General features: G+C 36.9%; 1 protein-coding gene across 5 annotated transcripts; it reads right to left on the bottom strand.

Annotated features, from left to right (window-relative positions):
* Window positions 1-4,331: 4,331 nt before the first annotated feature.
* Window positions 4,332-19,865, bottom strand: LOC104227871 (probable U6 snRNA-associated Sm-like protein LSm4). Of its 5 annotated transcripts, XR_011402879.1 has the most exons (10): window positions 19,482-19,865; window positions 19,236-19,270; window positions 19,074-19,115; window positions 16,687-16,785; window positions 16,493-16,570; window positions 13,709-13,748; window positions 12,856-13,008; window positions 11,280-11,332; window positions 7,883-7,996; window positions 4,332-4,582 (listed from the first exon to the last, which is right to left on the bottom strand). XR_011402879.1 is itself a non-coding variant. In XM_070160097.1 (9 exons), exons 2-8 carry the CDS (start codon window positions 19,236-19,238, stop codon window positions 11,310-11,312), a joined length of 438 nt encoding a protein of 145 aa, XP_070016198.1. In that variant the 5' UTR covers window positions 19,239-19,270; window positions 19,482-19,865; the 3' UTR covers window positions 4,332-4,582; window positions 11,280-11,309. The 5 variants fall into 5 exon arrangements, 4 of the variants coding, with proteins under 4 accessions (XP_070016198.1, XP_070016199.1, XP_009778534.1 ...); XM_070160097.1 differs by lacking the exon at window positions 7,883-7,996; XM_070160098.1 differs by lacking the exon at window positions 7,883-7,996 and having other exon boundaries at window positions 19,236-19,273; window positions 19,482-19,702.
* Between the last annotated feature and the right edge of the window lie 1,440 nt (window positions 19,866-21,305).

The raw sequence follows: 21,305 nt of genomic DNA, 5'->3' as shown, positions 1-21,305 counted from the left end.
CGCTCCCAACTCTAGAATCACCATACGGATCTATTCCCAGACTCGGAATCCCAAACGGACATCTATAACACTGAAATGCCTTCCAACCCAAATTTATGAAATTCTTCTAAAGTACTAACTTTCACAATATACGCCGAAATGCTCACGGGTTACCCAAAACCAAATCCGGACATACGCCCAAGTCCGAAATCATCATACGAACATGCTGGAACTTTCAGATCCCAATTCCGAGGTCGTTTACTCAAAATTCTAATCCTAGTTCATTTCTTCAATTTTAAGCTTTCAAAATGAGAATTTCCATTTAGATTTGACTCCAAACTTCCTGAATTTTAATTCTGACCATACACACAAGTCAATGTACCTGAGATGAAGCCGCTCATGGCCTCAAACTGCTGAATGACGCGCCAGGGCTCAAAACAACCGGTCGGGTCGTTACAATCTCCCCCACTTAAACATACGTTCGTCCTCGAATGTGCTGAGAACTACACTGAAGTAGTCCAAAATCACTTGTTTAACACATCATGCACCTTCCCATGCTACCACTGCTCCGTTGAGCACATTAGCTCGATGATTCTGTAAATATACTTATTTATTCAAGCAAATAAGCCATTAGGCCCAATTCTAACATCCTGAATTTCCCTGCTAAGCCTGTTTCCATCATACGACCACCATATCAATCTCCACACGTTGTACCCAAACATGACTGCATAACTTTGCTGAATTCACACTTTGCATCACTTACTCATAGAACCACAATAACATTCTTTAAACATAATGGTCGAAATTCCACGAATCTGATGCTCCCATTGCATCTCATGATCTACACAGGTCTTGCTCTAGTTTTTTTTATATATTTTTTTCAACACCGATACGACTGAAGAGATGTGCCGAAATTCACAACCAACTGCTGAATCAACAATTCATTGGATCTACACTCCTGACAAGTTCCATTACCTTGTCCCAAACCAAAGAATGATCTTTGCTCTATAATATACTTCATATAATCAGTTTGCACTGACCCCAAATCTAGTAACCTCGTCTCACCCAGTACGAACTGCTCAGGCAATAAGCCACCTCAGACATAATCAAAAATCCCACAAGACGCCACAATGTGCCAGTATGCTATCAATTCGAACGCGATACAAAAGGAAGGCGAACTCTAGAAGGAACTACTCAACTCGCACACTAACATAGACTTCCTCAGAAAACAGGGAAACAGAACACACAAAAGCAAATATGGGCACTGAACTGAACATCACATTGTTGCGGCGTGCAACCCAATCCAAACAACATACCCATAGCGGTGTGCCACCCGATCCACATATAGAACTCACATAAGGAGATATACGTCGAGCTGAATAGCTCATCACATCAAAATACCTAACATCGGTCATAAACACACTAAGGTGCATAATATCATTCCCAAGGAAACATATAGCGCTATAGGCTACAAACTCAAGCACAACTGAGGTGCGATACATGATCTAAGTCTCATCCTGCTCATATAACATCACCGCTGAGCGGAACCTCAACACATAAGGAATTTACCAAGCCGTCTCACAACTCATACGGTGCAATATATCTTTACATGAATTAACTGACCACGAAATAAGACTGCGACTATCCTTCCATAAAGAGCGCATTGCTGAAATAAACACAACTGGCCTGACGTAAGGCTCACTTCCACATTTAAATCTATCCACCGACCTCAAGTCGATCCTGATCGTGCCAAGCTAGGCCAATAATCTTTCACAGGTCCATAACCCAATAAACAGAGTGCCCTCCAGGCATAAATTCTCAAATGGATGATATTACCAAAATCCTCATACTTGGTTTAAATTTCTAATTAATCAAGTGACTACATGTCACACTTATACAATATTCCTGTGGGACAAGCTCCCACCATCTTCCGAAATAATTAACGGGTCTGCACATCCAAACCACCGGCTGCACTAACGCTGAAAAGCGATCAAGAATCCCTAACCAGGATGCAAAGCCTTTCTCACAGAACACCGACCTCAGGTGATACTGACGTCAATACCCATCTTACTCAAAACACTGAAACTCATATACTGCTCATCCGAGATCGTGACATCACAGTCATTGACCAAACTGCAACCTTGGTCCTTACTTCAAATTCCATACCACTCACTGCACCTCACGTGCCAATATACGATAGACGCGATTTCCATCACAACTCTGGAACCACCGATAGGCTAATACTTCATCACATAAGACTTTCCATTTAACTCACTTCAGGAGAACTATAGAAGCATACAGGCGAATCCTCATAATCGTCGAATATGCCAATCTCTAAGTAGTTGTCCAAGCCACCATAACACTTTCTGGGATCTGCCTACTCATAATAGGCCCTAACAAAAGCATGCTTCAGAATAACATCAATCACTGCGGCCGACAAGCCTCACATGCATAACTCGATCACGCTGGACGAACCGATCACTGACACCAGTATACCAACTCAACTATGGCTAATCAATCTACTTCCTTCCAATTTATCCTTGATTGCCTTAGAAATAATAATATCTCCCTTTAACACCTAACTTATTTCAACCAAACTCACCCCGAGTGACCTTAAATCACGAGACCATGCTGTCTCAAATACCATGACCATTTCATGTCTCTCAAATGCTACACCGCAAGTCAAAACATCATAGAACATTCTGTGCCTTTCTTCATAAGCTGCTTCAAAAGCTTGACTCTTAACCGTACTTATAGACTCAAAATCATTAGGCACCATACTTTACCTCTTGAATTAACTAGGACCGCTATTGAGAGCCACCCAACTCTGACTTGGCCCCGAATGCAACCAACTCTACTGAATTTTATAACATATGAATACCCTCTCGATAAAGCACCTAGAGGGATCACTTCCCTCGAAGCCTGCACCTATACGAGGCATAAATCATGAATCTTCCCTCAAGTCTGAACATGAGCCAATAAGGCTAACCATAGCATGCATCCAACAATTCATTTACTCAAATTACCACTCATGGTCCTTTTCCGTAGCTGCAATAACCCACCAATACGCCAATAACCAGAATTCACGCAGGTAATAAACCGTGCAATCAGCTAATCAACAGCAAGCTCCCCAACTTGGCTCGAAGCCATAGATCACAACACATATACTCTATTGTTGTCGTAATATCATGGTGAGATTAAACTCACTCCATCATAAGCTCGTGGAAACACGAATCATCTGGAATTTTAACTCTTCTGCAATTCTTGCATTTACTCACACAACAGCTAAGCCCACTTACTAAGTCCTAAATTTTTCAAAAATTTCGGCAGAGCCTCCTTTGTAATTGGTCCTATCCACCTGCCAGAGAATCACCAAAACCATCCTAACAACACATCCACAACTTGACAAAGCATCACAATGCATATCAATTACATAAATCTAAATTGATACATGGACATGCGTTGCACCTATTTGAATCATAACACATAGAAAATACCCTTCAACCCTCCATTATTGGGCTATTCAACCAAGTAGGAACATATTCTTCCTTTAATATTTTCGACCTTCAAGGTGGTCTCCTTGACTCAACGATTTCGTCATAATACATTTACGGAAGCGATCTCAGCTCCCAGACTTATCTAACTAGGAGACACGAAAAATATTCTTCACGCGCCCATAACTCGGGCTACTCAACAAATCACAATAAGAAATGAATCACTTAACAGTTCATCTACTATCCAGTAGGCTTCTTCGCCACTACCAAGTCGTACAAATACACCTCGCAACACTAACATACTCATCACGTGGATATCCAACCACCATTCCGTCTAACAAGGACAATAATGAACATATGAGTTCAAAACACTTGCTCACAAAATCAGCACCTCGGTGCTCAAGCCATTGGCAAAGATTTGGCCTCAAGTCCTCCTGACTGGTCTAACTTCAAACTCACAGAGATTACACATCGCCCCTCGATCGGGGAATCAAAAGCCATCGAGACACGTCTGATACTGAGCGCCCGTTGGTGCATACGATCACGTGGAAGGAATTTCAAAAGTTTCTATTCAAGCTGAATTGAGGACACACGATAAGAATTCAAGAATGTGAAGTTTTCCTAAAGGTTCTGCAGCCTCCCAAGGATAAGTACAGACGTCTCTGTACCGATCCGCGTGACTCTACTAAACCAGCTCATGACTCGTGAGACCAAGTAACCTAGGCTCTGATACCAACTTTGTCACAATCCAAATCCCGGTTGTGATGGCGCCCAGCACACTACTAGGCAAGCCCGACCATTATTCAACACTTAACCCAATTTATCAAAAATAGCGGAAAAAATATCAATTAAGCAAGATTAAAGTACTGAAGATTTTAACAAAATACACAATATAATCTCACTAGGACCCGGTGTCACAAATCTGAGCCTCTAGAATACAGAATATCATCCTAATACATGGTATATCCAAAGTCTGATAATGCGGAAATAAAGAGATAGGATAGGAGGGAGAAGATCAATGGCTGCAAACGCCGTGCAGCTACCTCGATACTCCCAGAGGTTGGATCTGCTGATCAACTGGATCTACTGAGCCTGAGACTGCCCTGGATCTGCACACAAGGTGCAGGGAGTAAAGTGAGTACTCCGACCCAGTGAGTAATAAAAGTAACTACATTCCGAAGATAAGAAAATCCAGTAAATACACAAAGTAAGCTAAAATCCAAATATACAGCAACATATGGGACTGAGCAGCTAAACACCAGTATAAATACAAATACATGAATGCAATGCAATGCATATGATGGTACATTCCAGTACCCCACTGCGGCGTGCAGCCCGGGCCATCCATATTTATTTATCGTTGACGACGCTCACTGGGGGTGTGTACAGACTCCGGAGGGGCTCCTACAGCCCAAGCGCAATATCTTGGTCAGTCATTGTTACCTGACCGGTCAGCCATTGTTATCTGACCAATTTATATCATACAGTGCCATTGTTACCACTGATTAAGTATATCATCCAGTGTCATTGTTACCACTATTTCAAGTATATCACACAGTGTCATTGTTACCACTGTGTCAAGTATATCATACAGTGTCATTGTTACCACTGTGTCAAGTCACTTTATAATCAGTCCAGAAAATAATATAATAAGCCCCTTGGGCATTTACAAAACAGAAGTTCCCAGCCCGGAATACATTTAAAACCTTGGAATGAAATTAAATGATATGCAAATCATGCTAAGCAGTAATATCAATCCTCGAAGGATTTTACAAATCGGCACAAGGCCCCAAACATGGCATCAAGCTCAGTAATATCAATGAAGTATGTGTATCAATCACCAGTATAGTATAAACATCACACGGGGTGGACCAAGTCACAATCCCAAGTAGTATTCGACCTCGCACTCGCCATGGAGTGCGTGTCATGCCTCAATATAGCATTACGATGTGAAAGTCCGGGGTTTCAAACCCTCAGAATAGCATTTACATCTATTACTCACCTCTAACCGGTCATAGACTAGTCCGCAATGCCTTTCCTCTTGAATCGACTTCTTCGCGCGTCGAATCTAGTCAAAACCACAACGAATACGTTACAATAGGCTAAGGGAATATAACCCAATCGAAAAGACTCGAAAAATGTCAAAAATCCCGAAATTAGCAAAACCCGAGCTCCGGGCCCACGTCTCGAAATTCAGAAATTTTTACATCAATACGACCCTTATCACTCCACGAGTCTATACATACCAAATTCACAGAAATCGGAGTTCATTTGACCCCTCAAATCACCATTTAATTCTCTTAAGTTTCAAGCCCTAAACCACCATTTTTGTCCATAAATTACTTGAGTTTTCAGCTCTAATCCATGTATTTAACTTGGAAAAAAGTAGAAACAACTCACCTTTGATGCTTGATGAAATCCCCCTTGAAATTCTCTCCAAAATAATCCAAGCCAAATGAAAGAAATGAAAGAAATAAGCCAAATCCGTGTTTAAAAGAATCTGCCCGTGCTTCGTCGAGTTGTACCTTGCACTTGTGCTATACAAGTTGTACATCCTATTAAAATTGTTCCTTGTCGGATACCTTCTGTTTAAACACCCATAACGTCTTGTATAAATATCCAAATGACAAACGGTTTGAAGATTTAGAAACTAGACTCAAAGATCTTTAATTTGATAGGTTGTACACCATATAACTCTTTATATATCCCGAGATATGAGCTTCTAAATCGGCTCCATGAAATCAGAAAATTTCTGGAGAAACTGCTCCACCAGTCATCTTCAATCAATCATAACTTTCTCTACAAATGTACAAATTACATCTTCTTTAGCTTTCTGGAAACTAGATACGAAAGGCTACAACTTTCGTTTTTGAATCATCTCAAAATTACTTGTAGATCAAAAGATATAGGTCTCCGAAGTACGCTCCACGACTGCACATTGCTGTCCAAAGACAGCTTAGCAGCAGAAATTGCAGCAGCTTTTATTTTCACTAAAAAGGCTCTAACTCCATCATACAAACTCGGAATTAGACGATTCTTATTCCTATGAGTCACAAATAATAATATGAACACAACCCTTCAATCAAAACTCAATTCGGAGCTCGTTTGCCCAGTTCAATACCCATTTCGCTCGTTAAACAATTAACTCACATTTTACGTCAAAAACTCAATCGCGACTTGATGAAATTAAACCAAAATTTCCAGATCAGTCCTATAATTCATGATTTAAATTCTGGAAGTCTCGAAATCAAATTTGGATCTCTAGAACTAAAAATGGACCCTTGGATCATTACATGCTTATGCTCAAAACGGCAAAAATCTTCCAAAAACTCTTCCAAAACTTATTCGAGCCTCATGGGACCCCGACCAAAAATGCCAACATAATTCATAACATCATTAAAACCTGCTCAAATCATCAAAACACCTCAAACAACATCAAATTACCCAAAACTCATCGAATTCAAGCCTAAGTTTCCAAAAACTTCCGAAAATACACTTTCGATCAAAAACCCGACCAAACGATGTCCGAATGACCTGAAATTTTGCACACACATCACAAATGACATAACAAAGCTACAACAATTCTCGAAATTCCATTCCGACTCCCGAATCAAAATCTCACCTATCAACCGGAATTCGCCAAAATACTAACTTCGTCAATTCAAGCCTAATTCTACACCGGACCTCCAAAATTACTTCTGATCACACTCCTAAGTTACAAATCATCCCCCGAAGCTAACTGAATCATCGGAATTCAAATCTGAGCCCTCTAACACATAAGTCAATGTTCGGTTGACTTTTCCAACTTAAACCTCCTTAAAAGAGACTAAGTGTCTCAAACCTTACCAAAATCATTCCGGAATGACTTCAAATTTTGCACACAAGTCACATTCGACATTACGGACTTGCCCCATCTTTCGGAACCGCATTCCGACCCCGATATCAAAATTTCCACTTCCGGTCGAATTTTCTCAAAAACCTTCAAATTTCTATATTTAGCCAAATGACTTCAAAATGACCTCCGGACATCCGAATTCACTTCCGATCGCGCTCCCAACTCCAGAATCACCATACGGATCTATTCCCAGACTCGGAATCCCAAACGGACATCTATAACACTGAAATGCCTTCCAACCCAAATTTATGAAATTCTTCTAAAGTACTAACTTTCACAATATACGCCGAAATGCTCACGGGTTACCCAAAACCAAATCCGGACATACGCCCAAGTCCGAAATCATCATACGAACATGCTGGAACTTTCAGATCCCAATTCCGAGGTCGTTTACTCAAAATTCTAATCCTAGTTCATTTCTTCAATTTTAATCTTTCAAAATGAGAATTTCTATTTAGATTTGACTCCAAACTTCCTGAATTTTAATTCTGACCATACATACAAGTCAATATACCTGAGATGAAGCCGCTCATGGCCTCAAACTGCTGAATGACGCGCCGGAGCTCAAAACAACCGGTCGGGTCGTTACATATTTGCTCCTCCTTTACTATGCGAAATTACATTTACCCTGTTATACTTTCAATTCAAAAATATACATTAGTGTTTGGCTAAAAAAGTGTTAAACCTTTTAGTTAAACTAATTAATGATGAATTAAAGGGCGAATCTTAGTTGAACTTAATAATTTAGACCAAATATGACAAGATATTCGCGAAATGAACGGTGTTCAAGAGCATTAAATAATGGATTTAATAATCAATGATTGACAATGAATATGATAGCATGAACATGTAATAAATGTAGATAATGACAATAAACGTAATAAGAAAGGATCTATCACCCAATTATTATATAATTAGGATATTCCTTTCTTCTGTCAGTGACGTGGAAAGGTGAGAAGTGAAGATGGATATGGAATATTTGGATCTTGTGAACAAAGATAAAACAATGTGTGATTAAGTAATATAATAAGTGAACAAGACAACTTTTATATATTCTCTTTAGTCAACCTTTATAATCTGTTTTTCTCAAAAAAAAAAAGTGAAGCCCCTTTTTGTTCTCTTATCTCTCACTATTTATAAGGGATGTTCCCAAGAAACCCTAAAAAGTACAATATAAGGAATATCCAAGGGAATATTCCCGGTGTCCTTTTCCAAGCCAATCCTACTGTTACAATTGCGACTCCAGTTACGCGTCCTCGGCAACGATCCTTACGAGGGCGACCCCTTCGTTATAATGCCGTGGTCGACCCCATCCTTGGCATGACTTATCTGCAGTTACCGAGTTGCCAAATTTTGACCAATACAATTAGTTAAGTGGCTCAAGTATATCCCTCCTCCATTAGGATTGTCCAAAAATGAACATCCAATCTCACGTGGCCCTAATATTTGGTGAGCCGGACACCATGTGGCATGCTACCTCACCACCCGCAATGCATTTTACAATTCTTCTGCCACTAGTATTTATATTGTATTATATTTATATAATCAAATGATATATATATATAAACTCCTGAAAATAATCAGATACGCGATTTCAAGACACTAGCAATCACATAAACAACAAGATTATCATTTGATGGAAAAATACAAGGCGAGCAAAATTTCAATAAATCATTAAACCAACAACCACAAGTGTTAAAGAGAAGAAAGGACCTTAAGATCTTTACACTGACGAAACAAATTTCAGCATTTTCAAACTCAAACAACTGGACGAAGCCATGAACAGGAATCTTTCAAAAGATCGGAACTCGACCGGAAGTGTTGCTTGAGTTGATTATTTTGGCCTAGATCTGAACACCCAAAACCTCAAGCTCATTGAGTTTCGACTCAGCCGCAAAAACTCTTTTACCAATAGGAGGAGTTTTGAGGTAAGAATGATTTTCCTTTTAAGGAGGATAGCCGGGGGATGGACGGAGGGGCCGACTCTCGCGTCATTGATGAAAGAAATGTGATTATTGGCGTGGGATTAGTATAGTAATGGAGCTTGGTGGTGCTAGTTAGCTATGGAGGAAAATGTTTTGTGACAATTAGTGATGAACAACGTTTTTTGTCAGAATGTAATATATGTTAATTTGTGCGTTTATCCGTGAAAATTGAATTAGGAGAGTCAAGAGTGCGAGTGCGAGTGCAATGCGTGCGGCGTGTGTGTGCACTGTGTGGAAGAAGCGCAGGGGATGGGATACAGTGAATTGGGACAACAAGATAGTATGCCAGGAGGTATCCACCAAACTAAATGTCAGTGCGACGCAGAATTGGGTTTCATTTTAGACAACTCTAACAGACGTGTATGTCTAAGTCGCTTAGCTAATATTGGAGGTATTTCTATACGAAAAGTATGATGGAAAATAAATGTGATTCTTTTCGCATTAGTAGAGGGACAAATTTAACTCTTTTCTCTTTAGAGAAACTTTAAAAAATTCTTAGCTACCACCTTTTAACATCATTGGTAAATATTCTAAGCTGCATTTTATTAAGTACTTCTTTATTTAAATTCCAAACATGTATGTCATTTTTCAAAAAGATTGAGCAAGTAGCGGTCAGAATTTCACACTGAAAATAGGGAAAAATTCAAAAATAGCCAGATTTACAATTGGTCGTTCAAATATATCTCACTTTCAAAAGTAATCGAAATTTAGCACTTTTCATGTAAAGATAAATCTGAGCGAAAACACTATTCAAAACCCAAAAAATACGCCAGTATATTATGTTGGAGTTCCAGCAAGTATACCGGTCCAGCATAATATACTGAAGTTTGGAGCACTTGTGCTCCAATCTCCAATATATTATACTGGAGCCAACACAGGTGCACCGAACTCCAGTATATTATGCTGGACCGGTCTCTGTTGCAACAAAATAGTGGCTATTTTTTATTGACTTGGTAAACACTGACTAATTTTGAATGATCAATCCGAAAACTGGCTATACCATGCTATTTTTACCTGAAAATAAGATACTTCTGTTGCTCTTGACCTGAACTACATAATTGTTTTTAAGGATTTGTGGAGTATCAAATTAAAAAATATGAAGACGAAACCAAACTTTTTGGCAAGACCCTGTATAATTTTTAAAGCAAGGTGAACTATGAACTTCCACCAACCCCAAAAATAATTTGTCCCTCATATAGAGTAATATGACTATTGCGAGGTGCAAATTAACCTCACCGTAACTCTGAACCATTACCTGACATCATCCATCAGTTATAACTAACAGGTATAAAAGAACAAATAGCTCGAGCAGCAGCACCAGGAGAGTCTAAGCGAGTATAAACATCACACAGACACGAGGAACTATTAAATCCAGATGTCTGTACAAGTCTGTTTTAGTATGAGTCCGAGAGTGTCCTGAACTAGATTCAATGGTAGGATGACATGCGCAGGATCTATAGAAATGATTTAACATTGACAGAATCCCTTTCTTTGTCTGCATTTCATAGTGAACAGACAGAGAGTGCAGCCCCAACTCCAGCACCCCCCCCCCCCACACACACACACACACACAAAAAAAAAAACCACACCCAAAAATCACCCCTCAAAGGACTTTCCCAAAGGGAAAACAGAAAAAGAAAGCCATCTTGATGTATAATCTGATCATGGAGTCAGATAGTTAGTAGCACTCTTGCCTTGCACCGCGGAAAAAGTCTTTAAATCTGGGATTTCATAAATATAACACGAACTTGCAGACAGTTTTTTCACAATTGTAAAGCAATGGTCAAATGAAATGATCCGCTCAAGCCTAACTACATTACTTTCAAACTAAGAATAACTGGAAGTGGCCTCTCATCCTTCAAGTGCCTTAGAATTAGGTGACAAACAAAATACATATAGCATGCCTTAAAAGGTGGCAATTGTCACCTGGCTTCCTGGTCTCTCGATGAAAGATTACTAGCCACGTCCGCGACCTCCACCTATATGAGAAATCCAACCCAGATTCATCAATGACATAAAAATAAATAGGCATTCTTTGTTTACTTAGTAAGTATTAGAAATTTCTTGAACATAAAGCTTGTTTATTGATATAGCAGTCAATCCTGAAATGAGCTCAGGCTACTTTTGAAAGTACTAGAGAAAGATCTGTGCTTAACATATTTCAAAAAACTGTGAAATCAAGTATTGGCACATGGGTGGATTTGGTTGGCTGTGAATGAACGCTAATGGCTTCTTATAAAATTGGCTGCATATTCAATCAACACATTTTGTGTAAACCTAGAAGGATTCAGTCCCAAATGAAGTCATCAAAATCCACTTGAAACCTCTTGTAATAGGTGTAATGTTAGTGTGCAATGATTTAGGCATAAAATGCAAACTCATATCTTACCTGGAATACTCTGATGACTTCGTCATAAGAACAACATATTGGCCAAGTATAAAACAGTCCAATTTTGCATGTGATTGGTGAGAAAGGAATATCCTTTTTTTAAGCATCAAAGTGCACATAACATATTTTACGGTTTAAAACTAAGGACCCATTTGTCCATGCAAAATTTTTCCTTTTTTACTAATTTTATTTTTTCAACACTTGTTTGGTTATACATTTTACGGAATTTTTGACAATTTTTTTGAAGATGAGTTTCCAAGTTTGAAAAAGTGGGTTTTACCACTTCTCATGTAAAATTTCATTTTCCCTCACAAAAATATTTTTTCAAGAGAAATGCATGTCCAAACACAACTTCAAATTCTAAATATCTTTTCTCAACTTAATTCCAAAACTACTTTTTTTCAAAAATTACATTTTTATGTCCAAACGCCGACTAAGTTAACCAAAAATATTTTCACTTTCAGTGTACATGTCAAAATTCTAAGAAATTACTTTTTTATTTAAAACAAACAAGTTTTGCTTGTGTAAAGTAATCTCCTTTTCTTAATTATATTCAACTTTGTCTTTTGTCATAACTCACAACAATGTGTTTTTTCTTTCACTTTTCAGCTTGACTTCTTGATTCGACGATGTTTATATTACAAGATGATCTTGGTTTGTTATTGTGGAAGATAAAGTTTGAATCTTACAAAAATAAAAGAAGTTCTTCTCCAATAGCAAAGATCATCCAAATAATTAAAAAGGTAGCAAAGAGAATGAGTCTAAACCAATTACGAGAAAAGGAGAAGGTGGGTTTAAAACAATGGAAGGAAAATGAAACCTGGTTATTGGAGAGAGAAAAGTGGGTTTAAAATAATGGAAGGAAAAACAAGACCTGGTTGGCTGGTTATGAGAAGAAAGAGACGTCTTACATCGATTCTTGGGCACCCAAGGGTTATAGCAAACAATAAAATGTGCTTTTTGATACCCACAAGCCAAAATTAACCATACCCATTTTCTTACTACTTAAACCCATCATGGGTTTGGATATTATAGTCAACACTAAATATCATCATGTTCTAAGGGTATTAACGGGATCAGGAATTAACTTTTAGTCGCTTCATTCAGTCATACCTCTGCCACCAGACTTGGCACTAGGTCCTCCTTTGCCCCGGCCTTTGGCACCTCCATCATCCATCCCACGCCCAATTCCTTTTGCTTGTCTCCCCGCAGTACTGTCATCTCTACCTCTTCCCCTTCCACGTCCTACACCAGGCGGTTTTCTATCTGCAAAACCATTAACATACAGTACTTTCAGGTATTAATCACCAGGGAGAAAATGCATGTCATCATTAGGTAAATAGCAGTTCAATTTTCACGTGTTGGTTACTTAATTTGATGTCAAATATCACAAGGTCTAACAAAAAATTCTTCACAAAGTTAATATAACTTGTAGATACCAAATGAGTAAAGCTGTAATCCAGTGGCGTATAGCTTGCAAGTTGCTGAATAAAGATGAATAACCAATATCCACAAACCATAAGGAATATGATAAGGAGACCACAATTTTCTATCTCTAACACTATAATAGAATACCTTCCATTCATAATAGAAGACATGTCATCACCAGTGGTGCAAAATAAAAGACATTACATTCAATGGTATTACATAAAAGATCAGTGCAGCTCATGAATATGTTTTCGGTGGAAAGCGCTTAGAGAAGAAAGGCCATTCTATGATATTCCATTGTAAAGAGCATACATGCTGCCAAATTGCATGCCAAGATGATCAAAACATAATGGACAAGTTCTAGTTTATCAAGATGGTGAAATAGGGAAACGCCTGACAGTTAGAACAATTAATCTATGAAGTAGTTAAGCTATATGTCGGGCACCAATTCTAGTGCATATCAAGAATAACCACGATGACAAAAGCTCAAATAAAAGAGGTCAAAACTTTCATAAAGCAATAATATCCAAAATAGTACCTGTACGGCTTTTTGCCTCCTCCTGAACCTTATCAATTACCTGGAAAAATTACACATAGCGCAGTTTACCACCCAAACACAGAGAAAGTAGAAAATTAACAGAGTAAAAAAGAGAGACAAGGACATCACACGTATAACTACATACTTTCCAGATCACATGTGGAGTCCAACCAGATGCTAAATACTAAAATCCAGTGACTGTTTTCCCCTTTCTTGTGGAAGTAAACAAACCATTACTCCCAGCAAATAAAATGGTTCAAACATCTACAAAGTTTAACCGGTGGCAGAGCCAAAAATTTCATACAAGGGGATTCAAGAAAATACTGTAGTCTCAAACAAAGGATTTGAACCTATGACCTAAAACAATTTTTAACCCCTTTTACCGCTACACTAGAATCTTTCCTTATGTCAAGGGGATTCAACTATTTATATATAACCACAGGAATTTGTTTTTGCCCTATTTGCGCAGCACAATTTTTTGGCAAAGAGAATTCAATTGAACTGCCGCCTCCTTAACTTAAATCCAACTACAGTTGGGTAAGGTCAATGGATCTTGAATTTAGGATTCAGCCCAAATTTTATATGAACTTGATCCAATAAGTTTTTGATGTCAACAAAAACACGCTGTAAAAGTACATCCAAATGAGAAAGCATGCTAAGCCCAACTATTTTGTTTAACAGACAACTGCAAGTGGATGAATTTCACAAGTATGGTCAGAAGTGAACCAATCTCTGAAGTCATCTTCAGAAAGTTGCATTTCTACCTAAGAAGTCTCAACAGACCACAGTTTTAAAAGTGAAACGCGCAAAGAGATGACAAGTTTTTTCATAAGGTCCATGGAGCTTGAAGTTAAAAGCAAGCAGCATAACGCATGTTTCTTTGAAGTGAATAAGACAACTCACGACATAAATGAATATCAAACATATATGAATTTAGTATTACAATGATCAAAATTGCAGTTAAAATAACTAATTTCAGTACCCAATGTACAATAACAATGATATTAATCCAGCTCTTCAAAGTTGAGTTTGACAAACCTGCCGCTTCACATTGGGATTATTTGCACATCATTGTTTGAAGCACACACTACTACAAAGTGCAAGGCTTCACCCATGAAGCAATAAACCCTCGCTTCGCATCACTTCGTCACTTTAAGCGACGATATGATGGCTTTTAATAACACTTCATCTAACTAGACTAAGTTGCATCCAACCATAATATTCAAACTTCCTCCATACCAGAATGTCCTTTGATATTAACGTGGAAACAAATCATAGTTAATTACCACGTCAAGCAATAGTATCTATGTCAACAATGGTTCAACACTAGGATATTAAATATTCCACAAGGCAATAATGTTGGAAAAAGAACAAACTTCATCATCCAATCAGCAATTAATTTCATCACAAGAAATCCATTTACAACATTTATAGGTAGAAACAACTTTTTGAATGTGGAAATCCATAATGAGTGATATCACGTTTCACTTGATAAGTCCCAAGATGAAGTTTCCAACCCTATTATTGCTTAAAGTTCTTTGGATGGCAATTTAGATTAACATTTAAAGTTAGTAAACTAAGGAAGACTCTGATTCCATGTGCTAAGACTGCTAGCAAGTTACTATTGAATTATGTGACTATCTCATTTAAAAACTTAAGCAGTTAGAGTCTTAGAGAGGATACGCTTTTATTTACTTCATTATATCTTCAACATACCGCCTCAGGTATGAGCCTGATTCTTTTTCATGAGCCAAACATGTGAGAATCTTTTTGACAATAGGAGGCTGTGAGACTTCAACCTAGGACTTGTGCCTTCTCTGATACCATATTGCAAAATGAACATTGAACGTAAATCATCTCCAAAAGATAGCTCTTGGTGTTAGGATTTCTAAAAACTATACAAGGAGACAACAACTCATCCTCTCAACCAATGCAGGACATTCAAACAGCCCCTCCTTTGCAGGCAGAGAGCTGGACATCTAGAGCTTGAAAAATATAATATGGGGCCCAACATCTGATAAACAAAGAGTAGGGATGGATCTAGCTCTGGTACGCTGTAAAGAAAAAAAATAGTGAGCCTAAATCAACCTCAAAATCTCAGCCCAAGAGATGAGGATTGACTAAGAACTATATGAGGAGAAAACAGTCTATTCCCTCACCACTGTGGGACATTCTAACAATTATCTCTCGTACTTTTTATTTCTTTCCTGTATTCTAAAGACAACAACCCATAAACCTAAAGATAAGTTTTAGCTCCCTTAAGTCCAATTGCATCAAGACTAGCTAGTATCACGATTTCATTACAGTGTACTACAGCCCCTCAAACCATGTGGAATGTGTAAGGCCAATATGTTTCCATGTTGGTAGTTCAAACAACTTACAGCACAAAAGCAAGCAATAAAAGAGGAGTAGGTATTATATCAGAATAATACTCAAGTACCTAAAAGGCAATGTGTTGAAACATGTGGAGTTCAAACAACTCAATTCACAACGAGAAGCAACCACAAAGAAGATGGGGCATCTCACCAAACATTTTCGGCTGGGAGTCGAGCAATGACCAATAACAGTTTTAATATTTATTCCAATAAAAAATAACAGTTACCTGCACTTATTACTACAATATGACCAAATTCTTTGCCTTTGTTCCCAAGTCAAATTGCAATATTCACTCTTTTTTTCTTAAAGGGATAAGTCGGTCATATTTACCCTGTAACTAGCACAATGTGTAGAATCAGAACAATAGTCGACGAAGGCATATCATTGGAATTCAAGAAACAATCAAACCTCATCAGGTACTCGAAGGTATTTTATTGTATTCCCACGAACGTAACATTCTGGCATTCTCCAAAATCTATCTCCATCCTGCATTCCTTTTTAAAATCAGGTATTACTACACCACATAAAAAAACTTTAGCTATGACATAGAAAGAAGAAGCTATAACATAAATAGGATCAAGAACATAAGCTAATAAACTTACCTTTGAAGTACAGATAACTTCACGAAGATGGATATTCATCCAGGTATCACAGTTGACCAAATGACCATTATATGTTTCCCCATTTTTTAGTTCCACCAACTGCAAGACGAAGCAGAAATCTCCAGATTAAAACAAGTTTAAGAGTACAAGGTAAAAACTTGGATTCTCTAATAAACCAATGGATTATTTTGAACTTCCACAGTTACGTCGAATTATCGAGGCTTGAACTCATGTTGGAGATGCTATAGCAAATTGAAGTAATTGAAAACTTATGCAACACAAAATAGACACCTTCATTGTTAACTCTACTAAAAAATTTTAAGAAAAATTATTCTCCTTCAGCTATTACATAAGCAACCAGTCAAAAAGCTTAAAAGACCAGAGAAAGATGAACTTTACTTGATCCCTTATCTCATTAGCAACTTCAACAAGACAATAATTCTCAATTTGGATAAACCATTTATTCAATAGTTCAGGTTATTATGAAATACTCCATCTGTCCCAATCTAAGAGGCACTTGCTTTTTTGTTTGTCCCAAAAAAAATGTCACCTTTCTATATTTAGAAACAATTTAACTTGAAAATTCTCAATTTACCTTTACTGAACTGATTTATAGCACACAAATACCTTAAGCTTGTTTTAGAGCACAAGTTTCAAAACTCTTCCTTTCTTTCGTCATCTCTGTGCCAAGTCAAACAACGCCACATAAATTGGGACGAGGGAGTAATACTAGAAAGATTGTTCACTATTTGAGCTAATACATCAATTCTAGGCCAGGTGTTTGCCCGGAGTTTCTGAAGTTTGGTTAGAAATTTGTATATCAGTAGGGACTGGGAGAGGATTCACATAGAAGGGGGTGCTTGTGCACCCTTAGCCCCTGGCAGAAACCTATATGTAAAATAGCGCTTATTTTGTAAAATCATATAACATTGAGAAGTGTGAATCCAATGTCACAAAATATACATGGGGTCTCATGGTTGAACTTTCATCCTTAAAGGTCTGCTCACCCTCCAGCCGAGAATTTGAATCAGCATGATAACACAATTCAATTTCTGTTCCGCACATCATCTTTTTTCATGTCCTTGTTCTTTTCAGAATTTTCTTTACTGAATACCACTCACCTATTCCCATTCCAATTACCACTTCCCATAATATAAACATCCACAATGAGATAAAATTATTGTTGCTTAATTTTCTTTTTTTTTCCTCTCTTCTTTGTACATACCTCTTACTCCAGACACTCCCATTGCTGATACCCTATCCTCATTTACATTTCTTGCAATGATGCTTTACATGAACACCTCGTTTCTTCCTTGTGAATGATGCTTTCTTCACACAATTGAATATTTGGTATTGAGATCGAATTAAATTAGTATTTGATTGGATTGAATTGAATTGAGCAATTGTGACTGTAATTAATTTGAATTATGAGTGTGTTCACGTTGGTAAGAAAATTTTATATGGCAATTCAGTATTTGTGTTTTTGGATAGTTCAAAGACATGCATACCATTATCGATAAATCAATTAACTACGCATGAATACTGATATCTTAGACAAAATTATACGGAATATTTTTTATTCTTTGTTTTGATAGGTGGTACATCTTTTCCTAATTGGAAAATTGGACCAAAAAAATCAACATGAACTCATTTCAAAACTAACCGAAAATCAATTGAAAACCAAATTGAATTAAACAATAACAAACTGATCGAATTGATTAATTCAATTTGGTTTTCAATTGATTTTCGGTTAGTTTTGTTTCGATATATTCCTTGTTTGATCCGTAGATATTCGATCCCATTTGATCGAATTAAAGGCGACATTGCATCCTTCATTTCCAAATAATGGGTCCTCTTCTATATGTCATTGTAGGGATAGGACTGAAATTGATAGAACCTCTAGAAAATCCCATTTTTTTTATAATGACTGAGAAATCCGTCTGAGCCAATCCTTAGGACCAACCACAACCATCAAAAGGTCAATGGCCCCATCCCTCTGCCCAGTGCTGTCACAGGCGAAAAGCTCTCAACTTAACCACTAGGCTTAGTTTGCATGGTGGAAGGCTCGAACCTGTGACCTAAGTCATAAGCCCCTCAAACTTTGTCACTTGAACAAAGCCCTGGGGGAAAATTCTAGAAAACCCTGATGTGTTTTCAAAAGACATTATTGGGCATTGGAATGATAAGAGTCCAGATAGAACATAATAGGTATCAATGTCAGAAAAAACAAAAAAAAGAAAGATATCAAGGATGCATATAGTATAGGTGAAACCAACAAGTTTGGGGTTGAAGCATAGTAGTAGTAGTTGTTGTTGTTTCTGCAGTTAAGAGACATATAACAGAGACATGAACACACACACACCACAAACAGAGGGAGAGAGAGATACCATGGGATGCCCCTGTGCAGTCTTGAGCAGAGAGAGTGGGAGCTGAGACAGAAAAAAAAAAATCAAGGCAGGGATAAATCATTCCGCAGCTTCATAATCAAACCAAAAGAACAATATTAATGATAAAAACCCTAATATCTATAGCAATTATGTTAAACGTACCATCTTTTAATGTGTGAAGATCCAAATTCAAATTGCTGCTAAATTCAAAACAGAAGTAATATCACACACAAGGCATCAGAGAACAAACTGCGGATACATAATTAATACGAAAACGAAAGCACTTTCAAATTGTAGAGCGTTCTTTTCTACCATCAAAACTGTGACCCTCCAAAATTGGTTTTTAAGGTTATTTGCACTAAACGAAACGATTTGAGAATTCCGAGATTCGTATATAAACCGCATTACCTGATTGAACTTCTTCGTCTTCGACCTTCTTGGCAACCAGACGTAGGGCAAATATTTTACTATACTGCTACTAAATTGAATATTTTCCATTATGCCGCTGATATGATGTCAGAATGGGCTAGTCCAGCCCAACCCAATCAAGCCTTACGTGCCATCAAATTTAATAAGGAGATATATCAAACTTTATTACCTTTTCCTAATCAAATTTTAACTTAATTACATGAGCATATATAATTTAGCAATTATATACCAATAAGTATTAATAAGTATTCCTTTATAATAGAAATTTAATAGAGAATCGGTTCTTTTCCCCTTTCCTGCACACTCTCTCTCACTGTCTCTCTTTATCTCTATCCGCCTCTCTCATCCTCTCCTCTATTCTTTTTCCCAAATCTTTTTTCCTTCCATTTTCTCTGTTTTTATCCTCTCTTTTTTTTCCAGGGAATTCATCAATGAATTTCAATTGTTTTAATATAGAGTTTTAACTTAGTAATTTCCTTTTATGTTGCAAAATTAGTGTTCGAATTGAAATTATCAATCAATAAATTTTGAAGGTATTTGACTCTCCACCGTTGACAACCATTAAAAAGCTTTGAAACTTTAAATTTGAATTTAGGTTTTCAAAAAATATTATTTGTTTGGATTGAGTGTTGTTGCAAATGATTGGAAATATTCTTTAGAGTTTATTTCTCAATTTTGAGGGTGTTTAGCGAAGATTAAAGTTGATTTTGCTGGTTTTCAGATTGACATGCCATATAATATACATACAAATTATATTAAAATTGTATATAAATTGTATTTAAGTTGTATTCTATTGTAGTTTCATATTTTTTAAATTTAAATATTATATGAAAGTTGGGAATTAGTTGTATATTGTATGAATCGTTATATGAAATTTGTATTTAAATTATAAATAATATTTTTTTACAGATAAGTTGTTGATATGTATCAAAATTATATTAAGAGAGGAGTTTTAATTGGAATTTTAGAGGAGAAGAAGAAGAAGATACCGCATACAAAACATATACAAATCATATACAAAATACGTACAAAAGATATATTGTATAAAATTTGTATTAAAATTGTATATAAATTGTATGATGTTGTAGTTATATTTAGCTAGTAAGAATGATATATGAAAGTTTTAGATAAATTATAAATAAGTTGTATATTGTATACAAATCATTCCCCCATTAGCTTTGTTAATTCCAACAAATGTAAAGTTGGAAATTTAATATGTACATATTATGAAATTCTCATTGAGTTTCATCAAAATAAAAGGTTTTAAAGTCCAAAATGGTAATTTTCAATAGTTTGACTGCCCTTCGAAAACCGCAGCACACCAAACGCTCTAACACAAAGTCAACAATGGCGTATCTAAAGTGTTAACATTTACATTCGCTATTTAAAGGAAATTGTGATCAATTCAACCAATAGTAATGCTGAAATTTTCCTAATATATATTGGAGAAGGCCGGAAATGGAGGTCAAACGAAGGGCGGTGAAGAACCTCGTTACGAAGCTGAGCTCCGTCTCCGAACAGACACGAACAAAAGCAATTGAGATCTAAGATTGATCTCAAAGAACGATTCCGACAATAGATCGTTGATCACCGACGCCGGCGCTGTTCCGATTCTTTTCTTTATTACCCTTCCAAATCAAGTTCCTATACAATTCTAATACATATCAACAACTTTATGTAAAAAGATAGTATTGATAACTTAAATACAAATTTTATACAACGATTCATATATTATACAACTATTTTTCAACTTTCATACAACATTCAAATAAAAAAATATAATACTACAACAAAATATAATTT

The sequence above is a fragment of the Nicotiana sylvestris genome, chromosome 10 (genome assembly GCF_000393655.2).
Source record: "Nicotiana sylvestris chromosome 10, ASM39365v2, whole genome shotgun sequence".
Lineage (NCBI taxonomy): Eukaryota > Viridiplantae > Streptophyta > Magnoliopsida > Solanales > Solanaceae > Nicotiana > Nicotiana sylvestris.
The sequence above is the reverse complement of the archived record's forward strand: the minus strand, read 5'-3'. Positions and strand labels throughout refer to the sequence as shown.